The 27,577-nt window shown below is 41.6% G+C and overlaps 1 protein-coding gene across 14 annotated transcripts in view; it reads left to right on the top strand.

Moving 5' to 3' along the window:
* LOC115200839 (nuclear factor 1 X-type-like) overlaps positions 1-27,577 on the top strand; it is a 153,353-nt gene that overhangs the window by 38,548 nt on the left and 87,228 nt on the right. For 12 of the 14 annotated variants that reach the window (XM_029764045.1, XM_029763985.1, XM_029763981.1 and 9 more), the window contains one exon: positions 18,327-18,858. In XM_029764045.1, coding sequence (XP_029619905.1) covers positions 18,327-18,858 — 532 coding nt within the window. Of the gene's footprint in view, positions 1-17,188; positions 17,531-17,630; positions 17,804-18,326; positions 18,859-27,577 lie in introns of those variants that run through there. The other 2 variants (XM_029764029.1, XM_029763972.1) reach the window with 2 other exon arrangements.

The raw sequence follows: 27,577 nt of genomic DNA, 5'->3' as shown, positions 1-27,577 counted from the left end.
ATTGCTAAATTTGTTTAAAATATTTTCCTGCACACCCTGTCAATAATATCCCATCGTTCCTCTGGGATACAAAACAAGTTTCAGCCTGTGTTATAACTAAAGGCAGAATATCAATTTGATATCTCTGTACACTATTACAAAAACAAAAGGGTTTAGATCCTTGGGTTCACCTGGATGTCAATGTTTTCAGAAAGGTTTCAAGTCTTGACATGGCACACCAAAACGTTTTAATGTTAATTCAGGCCGGTGCTGTTTGCTTAATGATCCTTGGCTTGATTTGTTCTTTAAAGCTCAAGATAAATCTTCTGGGGAGTCTATTGAAACCATACCTCGATATCTAACACCGCTTCATTACTCCAGTCACCTATGTGGTAGTGCAGTGTGATATAGATGTCAGTGGTACTGTGGAGTGGGCTGGGGAGTGGAGAGTGGTGGTAGTACTAGCCCCTGCGGAAGCGTGGCGTGGCTGTGAGGGTCGTCAACCCTGCGTGGGGCTGGGAGGTTCTGTGCGTGCCTCCCTCTGATGGCTCCCCGGCCATCCCTGGGCCTGTGAGCACGCAGCCACCACAAATTGCTTGCAGATTTTTCACACATAGTAACGCGCTGGTTTGTAAACTGAGATAATTACAACGAACGCTAGCGCTGCGCTTCAAAAGTCTTTACACATCACTTGCTTGCCCACAGAGAGAGTAAGATTGTGGGGAGGGTTTTTCTTTTTTTCCCCCTTTGAGTCGAATTTTCATTCTCTCTTTATTTTTCTGGTTTAATGATTAACATAAATGATTACGCTGATTACAATGGAGAGTTACGAGGCTGGCACTGTACTCACACTGTAGCCTACACTAATCACAATGAAAAACACTGGAGGTAAATGGGGGTCTCAGACGAGCTTTAGCCTATGTTCTCAATCCCGACAGAAATACATTTTAACCCAGATGCGGTAGCTGATAGTGAGGCATTTGGAGGTGAATGGATGGCACTGGTATTTACAGAGATGAATGTGTTAAAACAGAGGATTGACAGGACTTCGGAGGAGATCAATAGGAAGGTATGGGTGTGGGTGCGTGGGAGAACGCGCTGACTGACGTCAGTGTGCCAGTGTCAGTGTTGGCATATGCAGCCTTTGTCCCTGACCTACCTGCAACCTCAGAGCCGTGTAGAGACTGAACCCAAGGAGGGCATGCCAACGGGGGTAGGGGCAGACCAGACTGACATGCTTACCTGTGGCAGAAGCCAGGCAAGGACACACACCTACTACCCTCTGTGAATGGCTAAGCCTGTATGAATGGCAACTTGAGTATGTATGTCACTTTGTGTATATGACATTCATGTCTGTGGATGTGTTGGTAATTTAGGGTCTATATGTTACATGTAGGTAACGGCCCAATGGGCCGTTCTGGCTCTGACAAGGCTTACTTACTTACTACTTAGGTTACATGTACATATTTGCACATAAGTCTGTGCATACAATTTGGATGTCCCTGAAGTGATGGTGTGTTAGTACACTGGCATGCCTACGTGCCTGGGCTGGCATGGCACCCCCTGCAGCCATGTGTCTCTCACTCACCCAGGAGCTGCTGCATGTGTCTGTCTGGCCTGGGTGACTAAGACTCCACTGCCGCCCGCCCTACCTCCTCTCCTCTGTGTGGCCCGGCAGGGTCAGGGTCTGCCAGCATCCAGGGTCAGGGTCTGCCAGCATCCAGGGTCAGGGTCTGCCAGCATCCAGGGTCAGGGACACTCAGCTGGTCAGGGGAGGACAGCAGTGAGCCACACCAGGCCCACATCTCTCTAATGAAGAGACAGGCTCTCAGGTTATCCAGACAGACTGTGGCATAATTGGTCTAATGAGATGAGAATGAGGCCTGTGCTGCTCAGGTATCTTTCTACCATGGTTAATGGGTTGTCTGGTTGTCTGACAGAAGACTAAGTTGTTGTTTGTATGGTCAGAAACGTTTCAGGTTGTTCTATTTGGCAAAAACATTTATGAGAAATGTAATGTATTTTGAAAATTGTATTCTGTTGTAATACTGCAATGCATCTATTATCAAAATATAGACCTATAGCCTAATGTTGTATTCAGTTGAATTGTACAATTTTGAAAATGATTTAGAAATGTCATATAAAAATGCATTTTGGCCGGTATTTTAAGGTCAGCCACTCCTTAGACCTATCCCTCTGGGCAAAATCTGGTTGAATCAACATTGTTTCTACGTCATTTCAATAAAATAATTAATTAAATGTGATGACGTTGAATCAACGTGGAAAACTGATTGGATTTGGAAAAAGTAATCAACGTAAGGGAATTTCGTATTTTTATTCACCCTACTTTTACCCTATATTTTTTGTTGATTTAATAGTGAATTCACTTACTCAACCAAATGTAATTTAAAATTAGACGTTGAACTGATGTCTGTGCCCAGTGGGATGGGCCTGCCTGAAGTATGAGACAACCGCATATCTTATCTGGCCTTGACCTTAGTCAAGTGTCCATTTAAAATGTCGGATAATGAGCCCAATATTGCTATTGGAAACACAGATACACTGTATAATTTCATTGTTTGATTACCTTTATGAATTTGTATTATTCACATGTCGCTAACGCAGGATCACTGATAGGCTACCTGCCCTTTCTGATTTTAATGCAGAGTCCCTCCCTGTCGTCTACTCTGCTAATGGCCATCTCTAAAGTAGCAGAGGTGTTCATTGGAGACCTCTCCACACCACTCTCACGTTGTGAGAGAAAAACAAACTTTATGTTTCAAGTGGATGATTCACCATATAGGTATCCAGCAAGTAATGACAATGACACCACTCGTCTGTTCTCAAAGTTAGAGAATAGGCTGCTGCAAACTTTTTGTGCTCACCTCTGCTCTGAGAACAGGGACTCGCACGCCCTGTGGAACAAATCACCCCCTGACATCGCTGTCCATGTTTCCCTACAGCCAACGAATGAAACCCCTTATGTATCCGATGCACACAAATGGCATCCAAGTAGGTCTACTAAATGTTTTAAAAGAAAAATGGATGGTTGTCAAACGCGTAAATTAGCAAAGGTTTAATTTACTGTAGTTTACTCAACGTTGTGCTGCCTGCGCTCATTGCCTGTTCGTTTTCGAAGAACGTTTCATTGCTGTCTTGGTGTAGGTTTGCACTAAATCAGACAATTAAAAAACGTCTTAACGGTTTAAAGGATTATTTGAAACTTTTCCAATTTACAGATTTTGTTGGAGTTATTTGGAAAGGAGTGCTTAGACGAGAGGTGAGTGTTTTGCTCCCTTTCCCCTAGTCTTGGATATATTGTTTTAAGAACATTTACAATAAGTTCAATGCAGATAATGATTATACAAAAGCAAATTTCACATTATGTCGCTGAACAAATTCTTTCAATGTTTATGCTAATGCAGTTTCTCTTCAGGTTCGTACAAAATTGGGTGAAAATGGGGTGTAAACAGCATTTACATTTTTATTGAAGTTCTGTTATTGTTAATATTTTGTCACCATAGATTATGCTTAACTCATAAAAAATTGCGGATTTGAAGATAACAACGAAAAAAAAGGTTTAGATTTTGAAAAGTGATATGTGTATAAATTATATATTTTAGTTAGGTGTTTGTTGGTTTTTCGATTATTAGCCTTTATCTTTTCAATTTCCCGCTGTATGAAGCAATCAAAATCGAAAACATTTGTTGAAAACATAAGGACTCTTTTAATTATTTTACAACAAATGATTTCATTACCTCCATATCTCCTTAAACCTAAAGGTTTTTCTCTGCCAGTGAATTTGCTGAATATGTTAATATCAACGAAAGTTGCACACTTAGCCTAGACATAGGCCTATACATTTCCTAAGCATTTATACTTATGAATTTCCTTATCAAAATCAAATTCAATCAAATGTTATTGGTCACATAGACATATTTAGCAGATGTATTGCAAGTGTAGCGAAATGCTTGTGTTCCTATCTCCAACAGTGCAGGTATTATCTAACAATTCACAATACACACAAATCTAAAAGTAAAATAATGGAATTAAGAAATATATAAATATTAAGAACAGCAATGTCAGAGTGGCATTGACGAGAATACAGTAAAATACAGTATATACATATGAAATGAGTAAAACAGTATGTAAACATTAAAGTGACCAGTAACATACAGGTGCTGGTGTTCCTCAAAATAAGTGAAATGTACAAGCAACACACTTTGCAACAACTTTCTGGATTAAACATTGGATACTTATCCAAAGTAGGCCAACTGATGTATGAAGAAAATAGACAAGAAATTGGAAAAACTGACACATAGTCCTGACCTAACTAAAACATAATATAAACTGCCAATCCATGTAGAAAGCCTATATTCTGTCTGAAATAAAACCAGGCATATGTTTTTTTAATGAGAAAAATGTACCCTAATTTATGCAGCAGTCTAATTTATCCAATCCCGAGTTCAATGTTTCCTGATTTTCCATATAGACTTGTGTAGACCTTCTTTTAAAATGCCAGTGAAAGAGTTAATCTGCACTTGGCAGGTCTCCTTCTGTCATCCAGACGCGAAAAGAATCGAGAAATAAAAGGCCAAAAGTGTTTCTCCATGGATATAGTCACGTTGAACATTTTCTGTTCTGTTATTAATATAATACACATTGTTTTATTTCTTTAATTGAAACACTTTATTTTTGTATAAATTGTATGTTTATCTTGTATGGGGCAACAGGTAGAGTTGCCTATAACACGTGCCATGTGAGTGCAGACTATTCGCTTCTATACTAAAATATTATATAACTTGGAACTAAAGTTTTTGAGTAGGTTAATGGGCTACATTTGGTGTGTATGCTATTGATTAACATGTTTTATGTCATGTTTTTTAATGGGCCTAAATATATAGGCAAATGCTCTCCCATGAAAGGGCACATATCCCAATCAATATTCTCTTGAATTAACAAATCAACACATTTCAACTGGCCTATAAGCACACTGAAGTATTTGCATACACTATTCCCAACACTTACAGGGGTAAAGATAGTTTACTAATGAGTTTGGCCATTCAAGAGGTTTTCCTTCCGTGAATTAATCACTTTCTATACAGCCTAGGCAAGGCCTACACATATTTATGCAACGAATTGTATTGTAACATTTAGTAGATTTTAGCCTGCCAGTTTGGATTTTTAGCTGCATTTATTTGTAGGTGTTTGGGTTTATTCTGCTATTATTAATTGAAACTGGATTTTACTGAAGGTGACAAAGTGGCACAAATGGCTCGCTGGCGGGAATGCCAACCAGTCTTTCCAGCTCCTTCATTTCCATCGTCCTCTTGGCAGACTCCAATGATGATGTCTTCACTCTTTAAGCATTAATATTGTAAGTGCCGCGTGAGGAAAAAAACAGTGGCAGCATGTTGAATTGTCTTGGCCAAAGTCTTAACTTCACTACTTTTAATGACTTTGAAATGTTTTTCAATAGGCTAGATCATCTTATTTTGAAATGTAGTCTACTGTGAATATGTGAAATCACTATAGTGGCATTTGGCCTATATCATACCATGGCCTGTCTGCTTGTTATAACACAAGGCATCGTGGTGTTGTTACTGGTCTGTAGGCCTGATGTTTTTCGCGGTCTTTTAGGAACAGTCACGAGCAGCAGGTCTAGGCGGGGTCAAGTCTTCGTTGGATGAGAGCGTGTGCACAGCATGTTTCTGCTCCCTGTCAGTCCAGACATGTTATTGAAAATGATGGCAAATAAATGAAATGAGAGACACAAAGGTAACCATTTGAGACACTGGTAGAAAATAGCGATAAAAATGGCAGGGCTACCTCAAGCAATTCAGCATGTAGCCTGAGAGGAGCCATTTAGACGTTCTTTGAGTGAGTAAATAAATGTAAGCCAATCATGTAAATGAACGACAATGTCTGTATGATAACACATTTAGCTTTAAATAATTGTATTTAAAAAATACAATTATTGATATCCATAGACTGTACCTTGGCTCATTGGAGAATGTAACAAGGTGCCAATGTAGGCTAGCATGTGTTGCCAATGTGAAGGCAGAGGCCTAGGCCCTAAGGTTTCAAATAGTTTAAGAAATATAGCTGTGAACAACATAACTGTTAGTGTTTTATTCATGTTAAAGGTCTATAGGTTTTATGTTTTTACTCTCACAATGCATTTGTCAGTTGAAACATCTGATGAAGTTATTAACATGATTTGCAACAGAGAGCTAATAGAATGTTTCACATACAGTAAAGTGTTTTGACACCATTTGAATGAATTGTATTCATAAAGAAATGCTAGCTACTTGCTACAAGCCTTGTGCTGCAATTTGACTGTCTCTATATGAGGGATGTCAAACGCTCAGCCTGCTGCACAGACTTTAGTTTAGAGCTCCTGGTTAAATTGTGCTCAGGAAAAAAAATAATCTTTAAATGGTTAAACTAGTGAGAAATATAACCTATGTGATTATTGAAGAAACCTGTGAGTTTGCATCATTTACTATCATCCTAAATTAAGATCTAGAATTATTTTTCCATATCTAATTCATGTACAGTTGAAGTCAGAAGTTTACATACACCTTAGCCAAATACATTTAAACTCAGTTTTTCACAATTCCTGACATTTAATCATAGTAAAAATTCCCTCTCTTAGGTCAGTTAGGAACAGCACTTTATTTTAAGAATGTGAAATGTCAGAATAATAGTAGAGAGAATGATTTCTTTCAGCTTTTATTTCTTTCATCACATTCCCAGTGGGTCAGAAGTCTACATACACTCAATTAGTATTTGGTAGCATTGCCTTTAAATTGTTTAACTTGGGTCAAACGTTTTGGGTAGCCTTCCACAAGCTTCCCACAATAATTTGGGTGAATTTTGGCCCATTCCTCCTGACAGAGCTGGTATTACTGAGTCAGGTTTGTAGGCCTCCTTGCTCGCCCACGCCTTTTCAGTTCTGCCCACACATTTTCTATAGGATTGAGGTCAGGGCTTTGTGATGGCCACTCCAATACATTGACTTTGTTGTCCTTAAGCCATTTTGCCACAACTTTGGAAGTATGCTTGGGATCATTGTCCATTTGCGACCAAGCTTTAACTTCCTGACTGATGTCTTGAGATGTTGCTTCAATATATCCACATAATTTTCCTACGTCATGATGCCATCTGTTTTGTGAAGTGCACCAGTCCCTCCTGCAGCAAAGCACCCCCACAACATGATGCTGCCACCCCCGTGCTTCACGGTTGGGATGGTGTTCTTCGGTTTGCAAGCCTCCCCCTTTTTCCTCCAAACATAACGATGGTCATTATGGCCAAACAGTTGTATTTTTGTTTCATCAGACCAGAGGACATTTCTCCAAAAAGTACAATCTTTGTCCCCATGTGCAGTTGCAAACCATAGTCTGTTTTTTATGGCAGTTTTGGAGCAGTGGCTTCTTCCTTGCTGAGCGGCCTTTCAGGTTATGTCGATATAGGACTCATTTTACTGTGGATATAGATACTTTTGTACCTGTTTCCTCCAGCATCTTCACAAGGTCCTTTGCTGTTGTTCTGGGATTGATTTGCACTTTTTGCACCAAAGTACGTTCATCTCTAGGAAACAGAACGCGTTTCCTTCCTGAGCGGTATGACGGCAGCGTAGTCCCATGGTGTTTATACTTGCGTACTATTGTTTGTACAGATGAACGTGGTACCTTCAGGCGTTTGGAAATTGCTCCCAAGGATGAGCCAGACTTGTGGAGGTCAAATTTTTTTTCTGAGGTTTTGGCTGATTTCTTTTGATTTTCCCATGATGTCAAGCAAAGAGGCACTGAGTTTGAAGGTAGGCCTTGAAATCCATCCACAGATACACCTCTAATTGACTCAAATTATGTCAATTAGCCTATCAGAACCTTCTAAAGCCATGACATCATTTTCGGGAATTTTCCAAGCTGTTTAAAGGCACAGTCAAATTAGTGTATGTAAACTTTTGACCCACTGGAATTGTGATACAGTGAATTATACGTGAAATTGTCACGTCCTGGCCAGTATAAGGGTTAATTGGTATTGTAGTTTGGTCAGGACGTGGCAGAGGGTATTTGTTTTATGTGGTTCAGGGTGGTGTTTTGGGAAAAGGGCGTTTGATTTAGTATTTCCGGGTTTTTTGGTTTATGATCTATGTTTAGGTAATTCTATGTCTAGTCTAGGTAGTCTGTGTTTCTATGGTTGATTTATTGGGGTTGGGACTCTCAATTGAAGGCAGGTGTTTTCTCTTTGCCTTTGATTGAGAGTCCCATATATTAGGGTGTGTTTGTGTTTGGGATTTGTGGGAGATTGTTTTTGCATTGCGTGTTTTGTTAGCCTGCAAAACTGTCATTTGTCGTGCTTATTGTTTTCTTGTTTTTCCGTGTTCAACGTTTGTTAATAAATTAAGAAAATGAACACCAACTCTGCTGCATATTGGTCCACCTTTTCGGACGACGATTTCGCTATATCGTCCTCCGACGAAGAAAGCCGTGACAGAAATAATCTGTCTGCAAACAATTGTTGGAAAAATTACTTGTGTCATGCACAAAGTAGATGTCCTAACCGACTTGCCAAAACTATAGTTTGTTAACAAATGTGTGGAGTGGTTGAAAAACGAGTTTTAATGACTCCAACCTAAGTGTATGTAAACTTCTGACTTCAACTGTGTATGTCACTACTTTCTATGATGTGGACAGTATGTGTTACTACATTATACAAGCTGACGTAATGGTTTATATTGTTCCTTTCTGTCCCTTTTTAAACCTCTGAAATCGTCGTATTTTTTACATTTAGCTCAACATTAAATTACTTCACCAATCAGTGCGGATAGAGCAGCTTGCTATGGAGCGGGCAAGCTATTTACATGCGTTGGACAGACACAAGATGTGTATGGTGCGAGATGCAACTGAAATTTTGCAGGTGGGGAGAGAGCGAGAGTGGGTGGATGGGGAGGCTTGACTTGAAGCGCTGGGCATCTTGTTGTTATGACGTGCATTATCTGAATTAGGCTCACATAATTATACCAATGGAGGAGCAGCTTCTATGGAGGAACTTTGAATGTCTTTGAACTTCAGAAAGTTGGCTTAACATTGGAACATCTCACTAGCTAACTAACAAGCTTGTGTGTGCAGAGCGGCACCAGAATAAAAACTTCTTACCTTTTTGTAGTTAATAAATACGATATGAAATGTGATAACTATGGTATCCTTAACTAGCATTGAAAAGGTTAATCCATTCTTCTCTAATTAAAAATCTCTCTCCCTAATTTCTGAATCACATTTGCAATGTCAGTAGGATACTAGACTTTGCTTATTCAGAGGGGGAGGGGCCTACACACACACACACACACACACACACACACACACACACACACTGGCAAAGATTTTCAGCTGGCAGGCAGACACTGGAATAAGTTTCTGAGTGACAGGTGCTTAGCATATGCGATTTGTTTGGTGACCCCCGAATCAAAATACAACATTCCAAACTGTAGCTGACTGTGTTCTGCAGGTTGTCCTCTAACCAGTGATGTGGTTTTTGTGTTGTGGTAGTTTCAACAACAGATTGTACAATATTAGGAGGATATATATACATATATATATATATATATATATATACATATATATATATATATATATATATATATATATATATATACATATATATATACTGCTCAAAAAAATAAAGGGAACACTTAAACAACACATCCTAGATCTGAATGAAAGAAATAATCTTATTAAATACTTTTTTCTTTACATAGTTGAATGTGCTGACAACAAAATCACACAAAAATAATCAATAGAAATCCAATTTATCAACCCATGGAGGTCTGGATTTGGAGTCACACTCAAAATTAAAGTGGAAAACCACACTACAGGCTGATCCAACTTTGATGTAATGTCCTTAAAACAAGTCAAAATGAGGCTCAGTAGTGTGTGTGGCCTCCACGTGCCTGTATGAACTCCCTACAACGCCTGGGCATGCTCCTGATGAGGTGGCAGATGGTCTCCTGAGGGATCTCCTCCCAGACCTGGACTAAAGCATCCGCCAACTCCTGGACAGTCTGTGGTGCAACGTGGCGTTGGTGGATGGAGCGAGACATGATGTCCCAGATGTGCTCAATTGGATTCAGGTCTGGGGAACGGGCGGGCCAGTCCATAGCATCAGTGCCTTCCTCTTGCAGGAACTGCTGACACACTCCAGCCACATGAGGTCTAGCATTGTCTTGCATTAGGAGGAACCCAGGGCCAACCGCACCAGCATATGGTCTCACAAGGGGTCTGAGGATCTCATCTCGGTACCTAATGGCAGTCAGGCTACCTCTGGCGAGCACATGGAGGGCTGTGCTGCCCCCCAAAGAAATGCCACCCCACACCATGACTGACCCACCGCCAAACCGGTCATGCTGGAGGATGTTGCAGGCAGCAGAACGTTCTCCACGGCGTCTCCAGACTCTGTCACGTCTGTCACGTGCTCAGTGTGAACCTGCTTTCATCTATGAAGAGCACAGGGCTCCAGTGGCGAATTTGCCAATCTTGGTGTTCTCTGGCAAATGCCAAACGTCCTGCACGGCGTTGGGCTGTAAGCACAACCCCCACCTGTGGACGTCGGGCCCTCATACCACCCTCATGGAGTCTGTTTCTGACCGTTTGAGCAGACATATGCACATTTGTGGCCTGCTGGAGGTCATTTTGCAGGGCTCTGGCAGTGCTTCTCCTGCTCCTCCTTGCACAAAGGCGGAGGTAGCGGTCCTGCTGCTGGGTTGTTGCCCTCCTACGGCCTCCTCCACGTCTCCTGATGTACTGGCCTGTCTCCTGGTAGCGCCTCCATGCTCTGGACACTACGCTGACAGACACAGCAAACCTTCTTGCCACAGCTCGCATTGATGTGCCATCCTGGATGAGCTGCACTACCTGAGCCACTTGTGTGGGTTGTAGATTCCGTCTCATGCTACCACTAGAGTGAAAGCACCGCCAGCATTCAAAAGTGACCAAAACATCAGCCAGGAAGCATAGGAACTGAGAAGTGGTCTGTGGTCCCCACCTGCAGAACCACTCCTTTATTGGGGGTGTCTTGCTAATTGCCTATAATTTCCACCTGTTGTCTATTCCATTTGCACAACAGCATGTGAAATGTATTGTCAATCAGTGTTGCTTCCTAAGTGGGCAGTTTGATTTCACAGAAGTGTGATTGACTTGGAGTTACATTTGCTTTGCTTTATCTTGGCCAGGTCGCAATTGTAAATGAGAACTTGTTCTCAACTTGCCTACCTGGTTAAATAAAGGTAAAATAAATAAATAAATAAATAAACATTCTGTTGTTTAAGTGTTCCCTTTATTTTTTTGAGCAGTGTATATATATATATATATATATATATATATATATATATATATATATATATACACTACTGTTCAAAAGTTTGGGGTCACTTAGAAATGTTCTTGTTTTTGAAAGAAAAGCACATTTTGTTGTCCATTAAAATAACATCAAATTGATCAGAAATACATTGTAGACATTGTTAATGTTGTAAATGACTATTGTAGCTAGAAACATCCGATTTTTAATGGAATATCTACATAGGCGTACAGAGGCCCATTGTCAGCAACCATTCCTCCTGTGTTCCAATGGCACGTTGTGTTAGCTAATCCAAGTTTATAATTTTAAAAGGCTAATTGATCATTAGAAAACCCTTTTGCAATTATGTTAGCACAGCTGAAACCTGTTGTGCTGATTTAAAGAAGCAGTAATACTGGCCTTCTTTAGACTAGTTGAGTATCTGGACCATCAGCATTTATGGGTTCGATTACAGGCTCAAAATGGCCAGAAACAAAGAACTTTCTTCTGAAACTCTTCTGAAATGAAGGCTATTCCATGCGAGAAATTGCCAAGAGTCTGAAGCTCTCGGGATGCTGGCTTTCTAGGCAGAGTTCCTCTGTCCAGTTTCTGTGTTCTTTTGCCCATCTTAATCTTTTCTTTTTATTGGCCAATCTGAGATATGGCTTTTTCTTTGCAACTCTTTTTTATTTTTTGTTATTTTATTTCATCTTTTTTTAACCAGGTAGGCAAGTTGAGAACAAGTTCTCATTTACAATTGCGACCTGGCCAAATAAAGCAAAGCAGTTCGACACATACAACACCACAGAGTTACACATGGAGTAAAACAAACTTAGTCAATAATACAGTAGAAAAATAAGTCTATATACAATGTGAGCAAATGAGGTGAGATAAGGGAGGTAAAGGCAAAAAAGGCCATGGTGGCAAAGTAAATACAATATATCAAGTAAAACACTGGAATGGTAGATTTGTAGTGGAAGAAAGTGCAAAGTAGAAATATAAATAATGGGGTGCAAAGGAGCAAAATAAATAAATAAATAAATAAATACAGTAGGGGAAGAGGTAGTTGTTTGGGCTAAATTATAGATGGGCTATGTACAGGTGCAGTGATCTGAGAGCTGCTCTGACAGCTGGTGCTTAAAGCTAGTGAGGGAGATAAGTGTTATGAGTTTCAAAGATTTTTGGAGTTCGTTCCAGTCATTGGCAGCAGAGAACTGGAAGGAGAGACGGCCAAAGGAGGAATTGGATTTGGGGGTGACCAGAGAGATATACCTGCTGGAGCGCGTGCTACAGGTGGGTGCTGCTATGGTGACCAGTGAGCTGAGATAAGGGGGGACTTTACCTAGCAGGGTCTTGTAGATGACCTGGAGCCAGTGGGTTTGGCGACGAGTATGAAGCGAGGGCCAGCCAACGAGAGGCCAGCATCCCGGAGTCGCCTCTTCACTGTTGATGTTGAGGCTGGTGTTTTGTGGGTACTATTTAATGAAGATGCCCGTGAGGCGTCTGTTTCTCGAACTAGACACTCTAATGTACTTGTCCTCTCGCTCTGTTGTGCACCGGGGCTTCCCACTCCTTTCTATTCTGATTAGAGCCAGTTTGCACTGTTCTGTGAAGAGAGTAGTACACAGCGTTGTACGAGATCTTCAGTTTCTTGGCAATTTCCAGCTACAATCGTCATTTACAACATTAACAATGTCTTCACTGTATTTCTGATCAATTTGATGTTATTTTAATGGACAAAAAATGTGCTTTTCTTTCAAAAACAAGGACATTTCTAAGTGACCTCAAACTTTTGAATGGTAGTGTGTGTATATATATATATATATATATATATATATATATATATATATATATATATATATATATATATATTATAGGCTACAGTAAGCTACTAAATGACATTTCCAGTGGCACACTGACTCACCTAATGATGAAAATGAAGCCATAGGCTAGTCGCGGTGATGGTCGTGGCAATAGCCTATCTCAAGATGAACTACTTTGAAAAACAGTGCTTCTGGTCGCAAAAAATTGGGAGTTGTTGAGAGTAGTCTTCTCTTTTCAGCAGTAGGTATTTGTTTTCCAATCTGAAAATTCTTCCTGCGATTATATTTTGAAATATGCAAAAGAAAAACCTACAGCCGCAACCAACCATAGAAATATAATCCATATATGGCTTTTCTCATTCAAATCAGGACTGGCAGCCATTGCTAATGCGTTAATGAGTTTAACAGTCAAATTGCCAGAGTAAGATGTTCCGAAACCTTTCTATGTCTATGGCCACAATGCAGCAAGCTGCATATTTGGCACGCATGCTGCAAAACTGTGGCCTTCCCGATTGTAGGCATACAGATAACTGCCAAAATAATGGAAACACTTGAGTAAATGAGGGATACAAAGTATATGTTATGGTGTGGGGTGCATTTTCCTGGCATGGTTTAGGTCCACTTGTAGAATCTATCCCAAGGCGCATTGAAGCTGTTTTGGCAACTCTTGGTGGCCTAACACCCTTTTGAGACACGTTATGTTGGTGTTTCCTTTATTTTGGCAGTTACCTGTATGCGCTTGTGATAACACTTAATCCACTGTTATTTTTTTTAGAAACTATTGATCCTCTGTGGCTAAATTAGGCTCTCTGGTGTATTTGGAATATTGACAGTGGACCCAGCCCCTGACTCACACACTTGACCAGTCATATTTATTTATTATGCAGTTTATTTGTAATTTTTTTATTCATCAGTTACCCAATCAAGTCAGGGCCCCCCAGTTACCCATGTGGGCCCCCTACGTGCTGTGATTGATTTATTTTGATGATATACCATAAATCACCAACACAGATTTGCGCTGCCTACTCTATTAAGAGGCTGAAAATAGGACTTGCTTATTTTTTATAGAGAGGTGAGGTAGGCTGCAGTTTTCAAAATTCCGCTTCTAAAGAGAGAAATGCATTGGGAGCAGTGGCTGGCTGACATAATTGATTATTGAATAACAAAACAAGAGATGGAGATACTGAAGATATGTAGGAAAGAAATATAGCTCATTACTGAAGGTTTATTTGTTGTTGTGTGTGGGTAGGTAGGAGATCATCATTGAAACAGAGCACTGCTGACAATGAAGGTTGTACACCTTAAAGAACAAGTGCAGTAAAAAAATATATATATCTGTGTTTTATATATATTTCCACACTATGTGGAATAATACTGTGAAATTGTGAAAATAATGATATTGCCCTTTTAAGTGTAAGAGCTGTTTGAAAAGACCGCCTGAAATTTCAGCCTGTTTTGATGGGATGGAGTTTTGGCCTGCAATGTGACATCACCTGGCGGTAAATTAGTTAATAGACCAATTGCAAACCCACTAGGCACAGACGTCAATTCAACATCTATTCCACGTTGGTTCAATATAATTCATTCAAATGGAATGGCAACAATGTTGATTCAATCGGTGTGTGACCAGTGTGAAGACATTTCCAAACCTCTCTGCCAATAACAGCTAGTTTTCAGTTTTCCCCTCCTCACTCAGACCACTCCCAGACAGTCCTAGCAAAATTCTTGCTTGAGAAATTGCTCTTTGCTAAGAAGCAACTTATTGTTCTTTTTTACCATTTTAATTGAAAACAATCACAGTAATGTACTTAATTGTGACTCAGAAATGATATAATATTGAGATAGAATCGGCTTCATTGGACCTTTAAAACCACATCACAGTTTTGAATGTGGGATATTTGCATGATTCAATTGTATCTGCTGTAGTGCTTCACTGGATGATTATGGTTTTAACCAAAAAAATGCACTTGCAAGGACTTTGAACCGCAAAGCGTTGCACAGTGGTAGCATCTATAAATTCTTAATGACCACACAGATAGTCTACTTTGCTTAGGTCCCTGTACTGGAAACCACTCCTTTCTTTCATGAAGGCCTAAACCGCTATTGTCTTGATTTCCAGATAGTGTCTAATCTTTTGTTTTCCCTGTATCAATATCTTGTTATTTTTGTGTGTGTGAGTCTTTGTATTTTATGCACGTATGCAGGTATATTTGCTCAGCACTCTCTCTCTGTCCCTCTCTCTCTCTCTCTTTCTCTCTCTCGCACACAGACTCACACACAGACTCACATACAGACTCACACACACTCACCCTATAAAGTATGTGTATCTTCAGTTGAGATGTTCCTCTTATTTTAATGTCAGTTTTGTCTGTCTTTTGTTAGATGCTCATCGTGTTCTGCAACAATGGGTATTAGAGAAAGCAACAGAAATTGAACAGAAACCCAGGGATATATTGTCCTTTATTGTGCATTGTGAAAGTTGATGGGTGTGAGCCAGACCATCTTGAAGCCAACTACTAAATGCTGGTGTGATGCTGTCTTCATCGTTCTAAGATTAAGCAGAAATAGTGCATGATACTGCGGCATATTAACCAGAGATTAGATTATATCGGTAGTACAGAGTGAGCGTGCACTAATACAAATGTGTTTTACATCATCTTTGTTGCAAATGGTGGACCAGAAATAGAGACGTTCTTCCATTTTGCAGCAATTACAAACCCTGCAAACTCAACCCAAAGAACAATAAGACATCCACTTATTCAGACGCCTCTGCAAACTGTCCAGCAGTTGTAGAAGAAAGAGATGCATCATGGAGGCAAGGCACTCATTATTAGGCACAAACATGGACGACACAGCCATTGGAGGCTTTTGAGAAATAAAGCTCAATGATTTATCTGCAGACTCTCCTGATTTTGGACTGGTGTTGATGAGTTGGGCTGAATGCGCCATAGCGACAGTTGTACCAGAACAGCACCCATTTCCCACCATTGTATTTCTCGTTTGCCTATTCGATATGTTGGTGTTCCTCCTTTTACCCTTTGTAATAGACATGCAGTGTACTATATATGCTTTGGTTTTAAAGCACCTAGCGATACATTGATGCATCTTCTCTCAGGGTGGGAAAAAGGATGGGTTTGTTTCCCCCTCTTTGTTCCTGTGGTAAATCCAAGACCAGCTGCTGGTTGTGGGCTGGTGGGATTTTGGAGCTGTGTGTTTTCTCTTGCCATCCTGTGCCAAGGTGGCGTTACGCAAGCAGAAAGAGAGGGTGGGGGTAGTGAGATGGGGCAATGGCGGCCATACTGGAGATGGAAGCAGACTGAGGGTAGCTAGGATTGGTGTACGAGAAATACATGTCCCCTGAACTTTGCCTATGTGTCAGATAGGAACTTGTCGATTTGGCAAATTGTGCACTGTCGGACAGGACTACGTACACTCTTTCTCTCCCGCTCTTCTTCTCTTGCTCTGCCTCGCTCATTCTCTCTCCTGCTCTCTCCCTCTCTTTGCCACTAACCCCCCCTTCTTTCTCCTTTCCCTCCCTTTCAGCTCTTGAAGCTAACGCATTGGCTGGACTACAGGCATCTTGTTGCCAAATAGGTGGGCCCTACTCGTGTTGGCAAAGGCTCAGGCAATGGTTAGGGAAAGAACGCGGAGAGGACGAGAGACGGCGAGAGAGAAACAGAGAGAGAAAGAGAGAGAGTTGGAGAGAAAAGGGGAAAAAAGAAGCAGCACTCGGCTTTGCCAACGGTCGTACGCGCTTGTCCAACATTGATTCGGTTCTCTCCTTTTTTTCCTATTCTGTGCTCTGCACTCCCCAGCCCCCCCGCCTGTGTGTGTGTCTCTCTGAGTCGCACGCGGGGCCCACAGATCTGAGCAAACACCACTACCAATTACGCTTTGCCAAGGATTTTTTTTGCTTTATTTCCTTCTTTTTTGGGGGGGAAGCGCAAAAGAAGAGTGTTTATTTTAAGTGTGTCTATTCCAGTTGTTATATTTAGATAATTTTTGTTCTTAAATACCATTCATCTTTTCTATTTTTACCATATTTCCATTATTTTTCAATATTATTTTTCTTCTCTTTAAATTTGGGTATTTTGTCTTTCCGTCCCAGATTTAACCAGCGATCCTTTGCGGCATTACGCTGTGACCCCCAGAACACCCGGGGGGTATCTTGTTTTGTTTAACTTTGTTCCACTGCTTACTGTGGACAACTGGAGATTCCTGAGATCTTCTGCTAATTATCTTTTTTATCCACAAGTTTTTTCATCTGCACATTTTTTACACCCTGTCAAACCAGCACTTGCTGTACATTTGTGAGTGTGAGAAAAAAAAGTGTTGGAGAATTCTTTTTCATTTTGAACGTTGTGCCAAATTTATGATGAGAGTGTAAAATGGTAACTACCAGACCGTCTGTCTTCCCCTTGCAGTGTGTTTTTGTGGTGATTTCTGTCCACTTTCAGTTTGTTGTTGAAATGTGAGTCTGGTTAGACTTCTTTTGCATGGCAGCAGGAGAGATAGGAAATGGTATGGCAGATCTTTTAGCAGCACATTTTAACAGTGGTCTTATGGCGGCTAAGATTGGCGGTGAACGACCGGTGTGTGGCAACCCTGGCACAGGAACACTATGGCGAGATCTAGGCATTGTCGCTGAGCGATGTGTAGTGAAGGTATTATGGTATAGCTGAATAACTTCTCCTTTACAGTGGATGTAAAAAAAAGTGTTTTCTTGCCTTGACTTGAATTTTTAAATCTCTTTTTTGTCTTTTAAATTTAAATTAATCTGTTATTACAGTTTAATATAGTTTTTAAATGTGTTTTCAGATTATATTTTTTTGTAAGAAGGACAGGACCAGTAATTTACTATTTGCAATGTAATTGTATGTATGTACCTACAGTATTATTACATTTTGGATATGATGATGATTATTATGATTATTATCATTATTATGTCAGTTAGTGGTATTGTTGGTAATGCTAGCCCTGTCTAAGTAAGTTGTTTCTGAACTGTATCCCCTCTATTGGCAGTGCATTAACATTCTATCAAAACAGGAATTATTTTGAAATGTCAGTAAATTGCCTCATCGCTCTTCTATCTTCAATAACTGATCTTCAGCTGCTTGCATGACACCATACAGCATGAGAATAACAGAGCACCCTCTCTCTCTCTCTGTCTCTCTCTCCCTTCGTTAGGATGAATTTCATCCCTTCATCGAGGCCCTTCTCCCCCATGTCCGTGCCTTCTCCTACACCTGGTTCAACCTGCAGGCCCGCAAACGCAAGTACTTCAAGAAGCACGAGAAGAGGATGACAAAGGATGAAGAACGCGCAGTGAAGGACGAGCTACTGGGTGAGAAGCCCGAGATCAAGCAGAAGTGGGCATCGCGGCTGCTGGCCAAGCTCCGAAAGGACATCCGGCCCGAGTTCCGTGAGGACTTTGTGCTCACCATCACGGGCAAGAAGCCCCCCTGTTGTGTTCTCTCCAACCCCGACCAGAAGGGCAAGATCCGCCGTATCGACTGCCTGCGCCAGGCCGACAAGGTGTGGCGGTTGGACCTGGTGATGGTCATCCTGTTTAAGGGCAGCCCCCTGGAGAGCACGGACGGAGAGCGGCTGGTCAAGTCGCCCCAGTGCTCCAACCACGGCCTGTGCGTCCAGCCCCACCACATCGGCGTGTCCGTCAAGGAGCTCGACCTCTACCTGGCCTACTTCGTCCACTCACCAGGTCAGTTGGTGAACGCCTTACAGCTTTCTCTGTCTATTTCACACACACACACACACACACACGTGCGCACGCGCGCGCATGCACGCACGCACGCACACACACACACACACACACACACACACACACACACTGGTCAGTTTGTAAGGCCTTTTGCAGCCACACCCTGAGCCTTGCCAAACCCTGCTCCTCCCCGTGCACCACCAGACCAAATGCTAACCTGTGATAAATAAAGAGAATCGGCTCCAAATGTAACGCCTTATCAACATTACAATTATAATACAACACGTTACAGAACACATTTGACACCACTGACACACCATTTAGTTTGTGTGTTGTTTTTGAGTTGTGTATGTGTCTTTAAATGTGTGCTTATCCAGAGATAAAGTCTGTGCTGGTAAATTTGTTCAGGTGCTTGTGTGCAAATTTGTCTGAATTCAAATATGCATATTTTGGGGTGTGTTGTCTGTAAACAAACACATCTGTAAATGTGTTTGTCTCTGCGTGTGCTAATGTGCACAGTAATTGTCTGGCTATAAATTAATGTCTTTAATAAGGCTGTTTTGTGTGTGTGTGTGTGTGGTGTGTGTTTTTAATTTGTACATTTTTTTATTTCACCTTTATTTAACCAGGTAGGCTAGTTGAGAACAAGTTCTCATTTACAACTACGACCTGGCCAAGATAAAGCAAAGCAGTGCGACACAAACAACAACACAGAGTTACACATGGAATAAACAAACATACAGTCAATAATACAATAGAAAAAGTATATATACAATGTGTGCAAATGAGGTAGGATAAGGGAGGTAAGGTAATAAATAGGCCATAGTGGTAAAATAATTACAATATAAATAAATAAAATAAATAACAGTATGGGGATGAGGTAGTTGGATGGGCTATTTACAGATGAGCTATGTACAGGTGCAGTGATCTGTGAGCTGCTCTGACAGCTGGTGCTTAAAGCTAGTGAGGGAGATATGAGTTTCCAGCTTAAGTGATTTTTGCAGTTCCTTCCAGTCATTGGCAGCAGAGAACTGGAAGGAAAGGCGGCCGAAGGAGGAATTGGCTTTGGGGGTGACCAGTGAAATATATCTGCTGGAGCGCGTGCTATGGGTGGGTGCTGTTATGGTGACCAGTGAACTGAGATAAGGCGGTGCTTTACCTAGCAGAGACTTATAGATGACCTGTAGCCAGTGGGTTTGGCGACGAGTATGAAGCGAGGGCCAGCCAACGAGAGCATACAGGTCGCAGTGGTGGGTAGTATATGGGCCTTTGGTGACAAAACGGATGGCACTGTGATAGACTGCATCCAATTTGCTGAGTAGCGAGTTGGAGGCTATTTTGTAAATTACATCGCCGAAGTCAAGGATCGGTAGGATAGTCAGTTTTACGAGGGTATGTTTGGCAGCATGAGTGAAGGATGCTTTGTTGTGAAATAGGAAGCCGATTCTAGATTTAATTTTGGATTGGAGATGCTAATGTGAGTCTGGAAGGAGAGTTTACAGTTTAACCAGACACCTAAGGATTTGTAGTTGTCCACATATTCTAAGTCAGAACCGTCCAGAGTAGTGATGCTGGATCCAGAGTGTGTGGTGTGTGTGTGTGCGATGGGTGTGTGGTGTGTGTGTGGAATGTGTGTGTGTGTGTGTGTCTGTGTGTGTGTGTGTGTGGTATGTGGTGTGTGTGTTTGTGCGGTGTGTGTGTGTGTGTGTGTGTGTGTGCGTGTGGTGTGTGTGTGGTATGTGGTGTGTGTGTGTGGTGTGTGTGTGTGGTGTGGTGTAGAGGTCGACAGATTATGATTTTTCAACACCGATACCGATTATTGGAGGACCAAAAAAGCCGATGCTGATTAATTAATCGGCCGATTGATGACAATTACAACAATACTGAATGAACACTTATTTTAACTTAATATAATACATCAATAAAATCTATTTAGCCTCAAATAAATAATGAAACATGTTCAATTTGGTTTAAATAATGCAAAAACAAAGTGTTGGAGAAGAAAGTAAAAGTGCGATATGTGCCATGTAAGAAAGCTAGCGTTTAAGTTCCTTGCTCAGAACATGAGAACATAAAGCTGGTGGTTCCTTTTAACATGAGTCTTCAATATTCCCAGGTAAGAAGTTTTAGGTTGTAGTTATTATAGGAATTATAGAACTATTTCTCTCTATACGATTTGTATTTCATATACCTTTGACTATTGGATGTTCTTATAGGCACTTTTGTATCGCCAGTGTAACAGTATAGCTTCCGTCCCTCTCCTCGCTCCTACCTGGGCTCGAACCAGGAACACATCGACAACAGCCACCCTCGAAGCAGCGTTACCCATGTAGAGAAAGGGAAACAACTACTCCAAGTCTCAGAGCGAGTGACGTTTGAAACGCTATTAGCACGCCCCCGGCTAACTAGCTAGCCATTTCACATCGGTTACACCAGCCTAATCTTGGGAGTTGACAGGCTTGAAGTCATAAACAGCGCAATGCATTGCGAAGGGCTGCTGGCAAACGCACGAAAGTGCTGTTTGAATGAAAGCTTACAAGCCTGCTGCTGCCTACCATCGCTCAGTCAGACTGCTCTATCAAATCATAGACTTAATTATAATATAATAAACACACAGAAATATGAGCCTTAGGTCATTAATATGGTCAAATCCGGAAACTATCATCTCAAAAACAAAACGTTTTTCCTGTCAGTGAAATACGGAACCGTTCCGTATTTTATCTAACGGGTGGCATCCCTAAGTCTAAATATTCCTGTTACATTGCACAACCTTCAATGTTATGTCATAATTACGTAAAATTCGAGCAAATTAGTTCGCAACGAGCCAGGCGGCCCAAACTGTTGCATATACCCTGACTCTGCGTGCAATGAACGCAAAATTACACAATTTCACCTGGTTAATATTGCCTGCTACCTGGATTTCTTTTAGCTAAATATGCAGATTTAAAAATATATACTTCTGTGTATTGATTTTAAGAAAGGCATTGATGTTTATGGTTAGGTACAGTCGTGCAACGATTGTGCTTTTTTCGCAAATGCGCTTTTGTTAAATCATCCCCCGTTTGGCGAAGTCGGCTGTCTTTGTTAGGAAGAAATAGTCTTCACAGTTCGCAACGAGCCAGGCGGCCCAAACTGCTGCATATCACTGACTCTGTTTGCAAGAGAAGTGACACATTTTCCCTAGTTAAAAGAAATTCATGTTAGCAGGCAATATTAACTAAATATGCAGGTTTAAAAATATATACTTGTGTATTGATTTTAAGAAAGGTATTGATGTTTATGGTTGGAGCAACGTGTACCTAAGCGATTATATGCAACGCAGGACAGGCTAGATAAACTAGTAATATCATCAACCATGTGTAGTTAAGTAGTGATTATGATTGATTGATTGTTTTTTATAAGATAAGTTTAATGCTAGCTAGCAACTTACCTTGGCTTCTTACTGCATTCGCGTAACAGGCAGGCTCCTCGTGGAGTGCAATGTAAAGCAGGTGGTTAGAGCGTTGGACTAGTTAACCGTAAGGTTGCAAGATTGAATCCCCAAGCTGACAAGGTAAAAATCTGTCGTTCTGCCCCTGAACAAGGCAGTTAACCCACCGTTCCTAGGCCATCATTGAAAATAAGAATGTGTTCTTAACTGACTTGCTTAGTTAAATAAAGGTAAAAAAATGTAAATAATAAAACATAATTTTTTTTTACCAAATCGGCGTCCAAAAATACCGATTTCCGATTGTTATGAAAACTTGAAATCGGCCCTAATTAATCGGCCATTCCGATTAATCTGTCGACCTCTAGTGTGGTGTGTGTGTGTGTGTCAGTAGCAGTCTGTCGTGTGTCTGTGGGCTGAAGAGCATGGTGACAGCTGGCCCAGTCCCAGGTTGTTTGGGATGCAGGCGACTGAGGCAGGGAGAGCCGCCCCGTCTCCAGCCTCACCCTCCCGCGCTCTACTCTCTCTGGCACCGCAGCCCACCTCACAGTCAACCCTGCTTCGGTCGCTTCGCCAACACACACTCGCTCCCGCTCTCTCACACACACTCTTATAGCTTATACACAGAGACTTCCATACACTAATGCAAACAAACACACACACACACACACATATGCACACTGCGTACAGAGACAACCCTTCTCTATAGTAGATAGTCAGTTTGGTTTAGTATGTTTATTCACTTTTTTATTTGTCCAAATTCAACACAGGTGTTTCCTCAAAAAACTTTATATGATACTCTATAAGCAGTCCTTTTTCATCAGTTACTTGTGTGGAACATGTGGATACTTACTTTGGAATGGAAAATGTAATGTTGAAATAGAGGAGACCGCGGTGTCAAGGAAATTTATAGTATATATTGAATTTTACGTTTCTCTTAGTCTGGTGGATACACAGAGACCCCATGTCGGAGGTCAAATGTTCCGCAGAATTTTAAAGATGAATTTATCATTTATTATATATTAGCTGTTTAGATAGCTTGTCTTGGGTATCACTAAAATAATGCCACACTTTGTTTTGGAAATTATTAAATAATAATAGTAATAATAATATATTTTTTTCAATAATATATTTGAATCTGTCTCTGATTACACAATTTAATTTATCTTTTTCTATTCCATGACTTTGATCATGAGAAAAGCAATAAGGACTGCATGAAATAGTTTTGAGTCTTGACATAGCACATTTTTCATGTTTGTTAAGTAACCTTGCAATTTCTGTCTGACTATACATTTGCTGTTTGAAGATTTTGCTTTTGGCGTTCGTCATTTTCTATAACTGAACAGTCCACTGTGATCGTGCTGAATTTAATTTTTTAATTTTTTATTTCACCTTTAATTAACCAGGTAGACTAGTTGAGAACAAGTTCTCATTTGCACCTGCGACCTGGCCAAGATAAAGCATAGCAATTCCACACATACAACAACACAGAGTTACACATTGAAAAAAAAACATACAGTCAATAATACAGTAGAACAAAAGAAAACGAAAAGTCTATATACAGTGAGTGCAAATGAGGTAAGATAAGGGAGTTAAGGCAATAAATAGGCATGGTGGCGAAGTAATTACAATATAGCAATTAAACACTGGAATGGTAGATGTGCAGAAGATGAATGTGCAAGTAGAGATACTGGGGTGCAAAGGAGCAAGATAAATAAATAAATACAGTATGGGGATGAGGTAGGTAGATAGATGGGCTGTTTACAGATGGGCTATGTACAGGTGCAGTGATCTATGAGCTGCTCTGACAGCTGGTGCTTAAAGCTAGTGAGGGAGATATGAGTCTCCAGCTTCAGAGATTTTTCAGTTCGTTCCAGTCATTGGCAGCAGAGAACCGGAAGGAAAGACGACCAAAGGAGGAATTGGCTTTGGGGGTGACCAGTGAGATATACCTTCTGGAGCGCGTACTACGAGTGGGTGCTGCTATGGTGACCAGTGAGCTGAGATAAGGCGGGGCTTTACCTAGCAGAGACTTGTAGATGACCTGTAGCCAGTGGGTTTGGCGACGAGTATGAAGCGAGGGCCAACCAACGAGAGCGTACAGGTCGCAGTGGTGGGTAGTGTATGGGGCTTTGGTGACAAAACGGATGGCACTGTGATAGACTGCATCCAGTTTGTTGAGTAGAGTGTTGGAGGCTATTTTATGAATCTTCCATTTGTTTTCTGTTTCCTATTGTCGGTTAGCAATGAAACACTCAAGTGAAAAGTGTAGTCAGGTATGCTGTGGGTGCAGTTAGTTGATTGACTCACGTATGGGCTGATGGAACCCTCACGTACGTAGAACCCTCTCCTGCGTTGGTTATCCATTAGTATAGGGCTATTGTCTTACACCAGGCAAGTGTACAGTTACAGAGCCCTAATTCTGCTTCTTGGCACCGTGGTGCTGCAGGCCTCTGTGACAGAGTACCCCATGCCGTGTTCTTTTCAGCACAGTGTGTAACTCAACGTCAGTTAGCTGGGCCTCTGTGAGCTCGTCTTCCTGTTTCACAATGTGCTGCCGCTAACCCAGGCTCAGATTAGCTCCCTGTGAAGCCGCCCTTTAGAGTTTAGCTCTTTTACCCTGTGCCAGTATTCACCAGTCATCCCGATACTGTTTTACCCTTCTGTGTGTGTGTGTGTGTGTGTGTGTGTGCGTGCGTGCGTGCGTGCGTGCGTGTGTTTACGTATGTCAAGATTAATTTATTTTCTGAAACTTAAATGGTTGCTGCAGTTCAGCAAAATTAAATATAGTATTCTCTCACTCCCACTGGGCACAGCCGTCAGTTCAACGTCTAGTTTTGATTTACATTTGGTTGAGTTGTCAACTAATGTGAATTCAACGTAATTTTTCCCCCACAGTGTCATTGGATTTAGGTTAAAAGATGGGTAAAATAGGAATTTCCCTTACATTGATTACTTCTTGCCAATGCAATCAGTTTTCCACGTTGATTCAACGTCATCACATAGAATATTTTGGTTAAATGATGTGGAAACAACGTCAATTTAACCGTTTTTTGCCCAGTGGGTTGGCTTTGTGCCTCTGTACAGGGTGGTATTCCATCATAAATCATTGTTTTTTGTTACCTTTTGTTGAAATCGTTGTTTCCCTGCATCTTTGTCCACACTCATGTCAGAGAATAGAAAGTGTTTTAAAAGCTGGGTCTGAGCTGCCCTTGTTGGCAAATGCATAAGCCTTTCAGGCCTCCTCACTTCTACAGAGACGGCATAGAACTGTCGGCGGACAGCCATATGCTCCACCTGGTTCTCCTGCCCATAAGCTTCACCACCGTAACACATCAACAGCAGCCCACGCTCCCTCCACTGTACACTGCAAGAATGAAAAGTACCATCTTAAAAAGCATGAACCAGTAGAGCCTCTGAAGGAGATGGGGTTAAAAGTTCACTGAGTGTAGGGGAGAGAGGGGGAACAGTGAGTGGTTCCATTCTAACCTTTGGAGTGGCAATGTTACCGTTTTATTCTTAGCTCCCTATCCCATGGTGTCTGTGTCTTTCAGAAGCTATCATAGTCCAGGCCTTATCACTGCATCTGAGCCGTCGGTGTGCTACAGTTCTCCTGCCCACTGATGTCACCGTCGCCAGCTGCAGGTTTTTCCCCTGCAGTATGAGTGACAGGAGACTCCTCTCCTCCTCTGCAGTAGTGCTTTTGTCCAATTATAGACTTAGGCCTTATGGGCGGGACAGTGAGGGCTAGCTATTACTGATCAAAGCAGCTTACACTGCCGCTCCACAGCTGCAAGGCCCCTTATCAAAAGTATTTTAGACAAATACCTGGCTGTTCACCCAACGTAATGCAATTGCGTTTAACCTGTGTGAGTCAGTCACCCAGGACTGGTTGTCCTGAGGTAATTCCTGATGCTGCTGATGATAATGGTTCAGGGATGTGGAGGAAGAACGGGCTGAGCTCATCTTTGATCAGATGTTGAATAAAGCACGGCTCAGGCAGCCAGCCAGGCCCTGCCAAGGCCCAGCTCAGGTCACTGCGCGATGGGAAAAGTTCATGTTTTTGTGCGGTGTGTTCCATATTTGTCAGTCTGATGAATCGCCGCTGTTCCAGTATTAGTCATGTTTGGAGCGTGCTCCCTCTCATACGGCTCTCATTACTGCTCTGTTATGATAAAAATATGTTTCTGAGTGCACCCCTAATCTGTCCACCATGCTAGGAGAGATCTTGTCCAGGGATGTGCATTGTTCGGTTGTTGACCTATGCCAGCTCCACTGTGCGGTGGTCTCTGGCGCTGACCTGCCGGGACAAAGAGCCCATCTCCATCTCCCAGACTCTCCATCTCGCAAACCACGGGAGAGAACAGAGAGAATGATTTAACCAAACCGAACAAAGAGAGTGAGAGCCTTGGAGACCGACAGAGACTTAAGACTTAACACCCTGTCAACCTTATCTATCGTACAGATTTAATATGATTTGCACAATATCCTGAGCTTTAAAAGGAGATAATAGTATTATCAGATTTTTTGAATGAATATGAAGTTGCCAAATGTGACACAGAATTGTATTTCCCCCCAAAATACAGCCAGCCCTTTGCGTCTTTGTCTTTGTCTATTATGAAGGCAGGCCTGGGAAGGTTTGGGGGTTGTGGATGGGCGTTGGTCCTATGTTCTCTGATCCTGCTGTTGCACCATTCTGTCTCATACTGTCTCTGTCCCTGTGCCCAGACACAGAGAGAGTGTGGATGGGACCACACGGTCATGTGGATCCTTTAAGTCTGGGTACGTCATGCTTTAGCCAAGAGTGTTTGTCTCTCAGATATAGGGTGATGAAGGAAAAGCGGCGGACATTAAAAGTATTTTAAAAAGAACCATGAGTTTTACAGGAAAAAAGATCTGCTCTTTTCCTTGGCCGATAAACAAACTGAACTGCTGACTTCTGGAAGAAGAACAGAACTGTGTTCCTCCAATGTTCTGGCTTGGGTCTGTAACCCGGGCCGACAGAGAAATACTGAGAACCGGCGTGAGGGGGGCCACATTCATCTCGTGTGAAAAACACCCCGTGAACCCTCTCAATGGAAAGTTTAATATGCTGTTGTCATTTGAATAAATGCACCAATAAAGTTTGAGCGTCGGCGAGCCACTCATGACAGAACAGTGTCATTGACACAGTGGGGTTTTTAATATGCAAAGGGTGCAGGGATCTCAAACAGCCTAGCTTGGCCCGTTTTCAGGGCCCTAGTTTTCCCAGTTCCCTTTTTGTGTGTGTGAAGAGCGCAGAGTGTATGGAAT

The sequence above is a fragment of the Salmo trutta genome, chromosome 1, assembly GCF_901001165.1.
Source record: "Salmo trutta chromosome 1, fSalTru1.1, whole genome shotgun sequence".
NCBI lineage: Eukaryota > Metazoa > Chordata > Actinopteri > Salmoniformes > Salmonidae > Salmo > Salmo trutta.
Note: the sequence above shows the minus strand (reverse complement) of the source record. Positions and strands in the feature narration are given on the sequence as shown.